Below are 7500 nucleotides of genomic sequence, written 5' to 3'. Positions count from 1 at the left end.
TTGGAACGATGAAATGTAGGCCTATATTAATGAATTTACTCTTATGTGCCGTTTCAGCTTTTCAATATCGGTTTATCAGTGTCATAAGTGTTTTGCATATATCTCTATATGATGTTTCAGTTTTTCAGTAGTATTTTTTCTACTATTTTATTTTCCTTTTCTTTTTCCTCTTCTTCTTATTATTATTCTCATTTTTCTTTCGTCTTTCTCATGTTTATATTTTAAACTTTCCTCTCCCTCTTCAGATAGCCAAGTGTAAATTCTTCTACTTCTTCTTCATCATGTTCTCTTTCTACTTTTCTTCATCTTCTCCTTCTCCTCCTTCTCTTCCATCTCCTTCTCCTCCTCCTTATCTTCCTCCTTTTCCTCCTCTTCCTCCTTCCCCTCCTCTCTCCTCCTCCTCCTTCTTCCCCTCCTCTCTCCTCCTCCTTCCCCTCCTCTTCCTCCTCCTCCTCCTCCTCCTCCTCCTCCTCCTCCCCCTCCTCTCTCCTCCTCCTCCTCTTCCATCTCCTTCTTCACCCTCATACTCACCCCCCCCTCCCCCTCTTCAGATAACCTGGCGTACATCTGGACGAGCGGCTCGAGGGCCTACGGCGGGTGGCGCTGGGCGTCGGCCGCGCCCTTCCTCCACCTCAACTGGTCCGCGACCGGAGCGTGAGTGTCTAAGGGTTTTTTTGATTTTTGGGTTTTATGTGTTATCTTCTTTATTTTTCTTCGTCTTCTTCTTTTTTATTTTTATTTATTACTTCTTTTGCTTTTTGTTTAACTTTTTTTTACTTTTATTTTTTATATTTCTTATTTTTTTTACTTTTTTTTTACTTTTTATCTTCTACTTCTTGATAAAGAGAAGGATTATAATAAGAAAAATAATAATAAGAACGATAATAATGATAATAAGGATAATAATAATACTAACAAGAAAAATAATAAGACAAATAATAAGAATAATAACAATACCAATGATAATAAAAAGCATAATAATAACCCCCCCCCCCCCCCCCACCTTCCAGCGATGGTGTCCGTCAGCCTGACAACCGAGAGAACAACAACGAAGCCTGTCACGCCGTCCTCAACAACTTCTACAACGATGGCATAAAGTGGCATGACATCGCCTGTCACCATGTCAAGCCCATCGTCTGCGAGAGAAGGCGCGGGCCCGTGTACCACTGATAAGAGGTCGATTTGGAGAGAGGACTTCGCTTTGTAGGATTTGCGGTCGTATTAGGCATGGATTTATAAATACGTGCAGATTTATATGTACGTTTATGTTTGTACGTTATATATACGTACATATGTGCGCATATATATGTATACATAAATTAATATTTACACATACATATATATATACATAGATACCTGAATATACAGAAGTACATATATACATATAGGAATACACACACATATACATATATACATTCATGAATACACACACACATACATACATACAGACACACATCATTTTAATCTTGTTACATCATGAACGTATATGCTCAGATTGCACATTTTGCAAATGCAATTATCCATTCTCCTTCATGGCCCTCCGGTGTCCTGTGCCTTTAAGACGCCCAAGTTTCACGAGATGTGTTTGTTTGTTCCTTGTTACTGTGATTGTTCGTTGATTTGATTTGTAAGACAATTGGACAATTAAAACCGTTTGGTATTTGCAACGAATTATTGTCTTATCCCCCGTCTTTTATCAATTATATATTATCAATTGCAAAATAAAGGAGTATACTTTGGATGTACGCATGATTATACATACACACATATGTGTACACATTCAAGCACGCACACACGTATCTTCTGTTCATCTAATGAATCGGCAAAAGTTACGCGTATTGGGGAAAATACATATATCAATATACATTAATATGAAAATAGATGCGTACAGGTGTACGTGAAATTCATGCTAAAAAATATATATATATATAGAATTAGATAAAAAAAAATATTCATCCATACACTTACATACATGCATACATACTGATTCATACATATATACATAAATACACCTACATAAATATGTGTACATAAATATACGTTCATACATACATGCATAAAGACATATGTATACATGAATATACATACATATCCATATATATATATATATATACATACATACATATATATATATATATATATATATATATATATATATATACATGCACGCATGCATACAGAAAAAATATATGCATACATATATACACATCAAAAATAAAATAAGGTTTAATTTAATCTTAAACATATCCAACCATACACATTCATACTTGCATACATATATACTGATTCATACATATATACATAAATACACCTACATAGATATGCGAACATAAATATACGTTCACACATACATGCACAAAGACACACGCATACATAAATATACGTACGTACATACATACATACATACACAAAAGCACGTGCATACATAGACAAACATACATATATATATATATATATATATATATATATATATATATATATATATATATATATATATATATATATATACATGCACGCATACGTACATACTAAATTCCACGAAAATAAAACCCACCTTTGTTCTGACGCGATAAATAGATGACTTATTTTTTTTCCTTTATAATCCACTTAAACTGAAGCGACTGATAAGCACCAATTAACCTTTAATTTTTTATCATCCACCAAAATAAAAAAGCCTGATACTGATAAATTCCCCCGAAAAAGTAAGAAATGATAATAAGTATAATAATGATGATGATAATAAAAATAATAATAATAATATGATGATAATGATGATAATAATAATAATAATAAAAATAATGATAATGTTATATAATAATAATAATAATTATAATAATAATGGTAATAATGATAATGATAATGAGGATATTAATAATGAGAATATAATGATAATAACAATGATAATAAAAATAATAGTAATAATAATAATGAGATTAATGATACTGATAATGATAATGATAATAATAATAATAATAATAATAATAATAATAATAATAATAATAATAATAATAATAATAATAATGATATTAATGATAATGATAATGATGATAATAATAATGGTAATATAATGATGATGATAATAATAAAAATAATGATTATATTAATGACAATGATAATGGTAATGATAATAATGATAATAATAATCATCATAATATTAAATTGATAATAGTAATAATAATGATATTAATAATAATAATAATCGTAATAATAATAATGAATTTTTACGATTAATTGGGTTGGAGGGGGGAGGGGGGGGCAGAAACGTTTCCGGGAAGTGTGTGTAGGGGGGAGGGGGGTGAAGGGGGGGGACGATTCGGGGAAATGGAGGGGGGTGAAGGGGGAGGGGGAGAAAAAATCGAGAAAACGGGTTTGCGGTTCAATTTTTTTTTTTTTTTTTTTCTTTTTTGATCTTTATAAACGAATTGGTATTTGATTATTTATGTTGTCTGTTTGTTCTTGTATTTGTCACACTGGCATTTGTTTGTTTTTTTCGTATCTGTGTGTGTGTGTGTGTGTGTTATCTGAGGGTCGGAGTCCAGTACTCTAACCTCTGTACCATCGCGGCATTCATATATATATATATAAACCATTGCCAAGCAGCCAGCACCTTCCCCGTAACCCTGACACGGGGAGCTCATAGGGTACTATGCTTGAACCCAGCCCGAGCCCGAGAAAACGACATATCGCCTTGAGAGTCACACACAGTGCTGTAGGGGAAGTCACCGCCGTGGCACAATGTTAGCGCGCCGAACCGCGGTTGATTAGGAAGGGCATCCAATCAGGCAAGGGTGACACTGCCATTTAACCTCTCAATAGTGAATTGAGAGAGGCCTATGTCCTGCAGTGGAATTAATGGCTGTTAAGAAAAAAAATATATATATATGTTTGTGTGTGTGTGTGTGCGTGTGTGCGTGTGTGCGTGTGTGCGTGTGTGCGTGTGTGTGTGTGTGTGTGTGTGTGTGTGTGTGTGTGTGTTTATAAATATACATATATATATCTGTGTTTGTGTGCGCGCGCGCGCGCGTGTGTGTGTGTGTGTGTGTGTGTGCACATCTTTCTTTCTCTTTGTCTATCTGTTGTTTCTCTCTGCCCCTGCCCCCCCCCCCCTCTCCACGCTCTATATCTTTCTCTTTGTCTCTCTCTGTCTCTTTCTATCGATATCTCTATCTATTTATTTATTAGTATGTCTGTCTCTCTATCTCGTGCCAATGCTTATGTCATAGAAGAAAGCTTAAGCGCCCAAAACATTTGATAACTGCATTTTCAGCCAGTTGCTCTGAGAACACCTATGGACGTATGTAAGGTCATATTTCCATCGATTCTTATACAAAAAAATAATAAATAAATAAATATGTATATCTATCTCTATCTCTATCTCTATCTCTATCTCTATCTCTATCTCTATCTCTATCTATATCTATATCTATATCTATCGATATAGAGAGAGAGATTTGAGTGTGTGTGTGTGTGTGTGTGTGTGTGTGTGTGTGTGTTAAGGTTAATTTTTCCCCTTGGCTTATATATATATATATATATATATATATATATATATATATATATATATATTATATATATATTCTATGATTCTATGGAAAACGAAAATAGTTAAAAACCCCGATAAACTATTTTTATTTTCAAAAATCAAAACACATTTATAAAAAGAAGGCTTTGTTTTATAAAAAAATTTAAGTAAAATAATATATATCGTTTGCCCCCCATGTTATAAAGCTTTTATGATTGTACGTGTATTGGGCAAAGACGAAGATAAATTCGTCTAAAGCAGGAATTTTTGACCAAAGGTATTTTTACCCCAGGGAGTAAAAAATATATATGGCACCCTCGATGCGATGGATCTTAGCATCCAATTGATAATGTTTGATGCGTTTTTTCATCTTTTCTTAAACCTAGTTATCAACAACTTCATATTACTTTTCCTACTCAAAACATTCTTTGAAAAAAAAAAAAAAAAATAAAGGTGCTTTCTTACATGCCAGTAAAGGGGTATATAACGAGCAACATACAGCCGAGGAGGTAAGTTATAGAGAAAGGCTTGAAAATCACAGTCCTAATGGGGGAAAAAGCCGGACCGAAGCAATATTTTTTCTAAATGACAAGTAAAAAGCATTCGTTTGGGGAAAAAATATTCGCATTGCCTCATGATAAGGGAGGGAAAAGCTTCTTTTTATTTAACTTAGAGAAAGAAAAATGCCCTTTTTTTCAAATATATGTATATGAACATAGCAGTTTTTCAGACCTGGGAAATATATGGTAAGTGTTAAAACGTTATGGCACTGCTATCGTCTTTAACAAAAAGTCAGTTTGTTCTAAAGTCTTATTCATCTAAAGATGCCCTCCTCAACTCTGACGATGCCCCGGGCGATATCCAGATGACGGACGACCACAGACAGGTGACAGGGAATACCCCCTACTCGTCAAGAGCTAATGACTTCATCGACATACTAAGACCATTATAACGGCAATATCTCTTTCATTACTGGTATAAAATAAATAATAACTCGTATGATTGCAATATACGATAAACTCTGTCGAGTTAGAATTAAAGACGCATCCAAACAATAACATGTGTTCACATAGTTACATACAAAACACATACTTATTAACATTTCGGCGTTCTTTAATCTTATATGCTGAGCAGAGAGACAGCTGAGCAGACAGGTAGCAAACAGCCACTCAACCAGACAAGGAACCGAGTCGATTTACAAAATTTAGTCGCTAAAATTAGGAATGTACTAGGTTATTGCTTGCTGAATGTGTGATGCACTAAATTCATCGTTACTGACGACTTGCTATTTAAAATCTAATTATTATTATTATTATTATTATAAATATTAACCTCCTGCACTCTACGTAATGCATATTTATGAAGAGTGCAGATCCCAAATGTATAGCATCTATTATTTAGATGATTATCATGATCGATTATAATATTTAACTATTTCTCAGCAAAACTTTATTTACTTGTAAATAACTCGTAATTATGTTCGACAAATGTTGTCTCTTTTATTGTCATTGGTGTTCGAATAACGTTAATATAATCATATGATCAGCATAAAAAATACCCCCCCCCCCCACATAAAAAATCAAGGAATAACAATAGAATAAAAATAATAACAAACGCATAACAAAAAAGTAACAGACGATAAGATGAAAATGAAATGACAATTACTCCGAAAAGAGTAACGCTTGTTTGATGTTAAATATACGCTTTCTTTGAATAATGACCTTTTAGTCATCATTGAAATGTGCAATAGAAAACCACCTAATTTACAAACTATATTGAGCTGCGTCGTGTCTGAAACGGAGTTGAAAGTATAAAAACCCTAATTTGTGAAAATTTCCTTAGATCTTGGCGGCAGCATCGGTATCGTCTCTGACTCGCACGTTGAAGGATCCAGGATCGAGATCAGAGTTAACCCTCTTTGGCTTCGGGAAAAGTTAACAGGTGTTTCTCGACACCTGCTCGTGTTTTGCGGTTCACGAGTGTTCTCCAAGGAGATAACGTCCCCTTTCGAGGTCAGAGGTCACTCCGGTCGGCAGCTATGCAGAAAGGCAGCAACAGGCCACTTGATTATAACCGTAGTTGTTCATTTGCTGGTTCTGGTTGGCCGACTCGGTAGCTGTTTTGTTGTAAAGAATACTCTTTTGACGATTTTACAAGCCGCTTGTCTAACCTGGTCTGTAATAATTTCCAAATAAATATACACATAAAATTGATGCACGTAACAATGAAAAGGCTCGGTAGCGTTTTGCAGTATTTTCGATTTAATTTATGATATATGACTTCAATTTTTTTATTATTTGTTTTTTAGTCTTATCTTCGGACAACTATCAATTTCATCACATTTATCTGCACACGCATACACACACACACACACACACACATGTATATATATACATATATATATGTGAGTGTGTGTGTGTGCGTGTGTGTTTGCGTGTGCGTGTGCGTGTGACTGTGTGTGTGTGTGTGTGTGTGTACATATATATATATTATATATATATATATATATATATATATATATATATATATATATATATATAGACTATGGATGGACGGAACTACTCACCTCACGTACGTACATGAGTGTGAAAGTAGGTTAATGACGTAATCATTGACGTAACCAACGACGTAATCAATAACCAGAATCATTAATGATGGCTAGCATGCACACCTTACGGTCGTACATGGCGCATCATAACAGAAAGTAGGCATAAATATGCTCGGTTTTGATGAGTGCCGTCAACCCATTCATTTTTCCTTCGAATATTAATAATAATGAGACTAATTTCTTACCTGTTATAATATGTCCTCCATTTTCAACTGACCTTCATATCCATAACTCAACATTTAAATATTTATTTAGAGAACAAATGTGGGCAAGGGCTAAGTAGAAATTAATTTTGATGGTTAAGTGCGTTTTGCTTCTGTTTATTGCCGGCTACTGAGGACCTCCCTTTAAAATACGACGACTTGGTGGA

General features: G+C 34.1%; 1 protein-coding gene across 1 annotated transcript in view; it reads left to right on the top strand.

Annotated features, from left to right (window-relative positions):
• Positions 1–1667, top strand: part of LOC125027284 (lithostathine-1-like) — a 2740-nt gene extending 1073 nt beyond the window's left edge. The window contains exons 3-4 of the mRNA XM_047616258.1: positions 552–654; positions 1011–1667. Coding sequence (XP_047472214.1) covers positions 552–654; positions 1011–1170 — 263 coding nt within the window. The 3' untranslated portion in view covers positions 1171–1667. The remainder of the gene's footprint in view (positions 1–551; positions 655–1010) is intronic.
• The last annotated feature ends 5833 nt before the right edge of the window (positions 1668–7500 follow it).

The sequence above is a fragment of the Penaeus chinensis genome, chromosome 7 (assembly GCF_019202785.1).
Source record: "Penaeus chinensis breed Huanghai No. 1 chromosome 7, ASM1920278v2, whole genome shotgun sequence".
Classification (NCBI taxonomy): Eukaryota; Metazoa; Arthropoda; class Malacostraca; order Decapoda; family Penaeidae; genus Penaeus; species Penaeus chinensis.
This window is presented reverse-complemented; position numbering and strand designations above follow the sequence as displayed.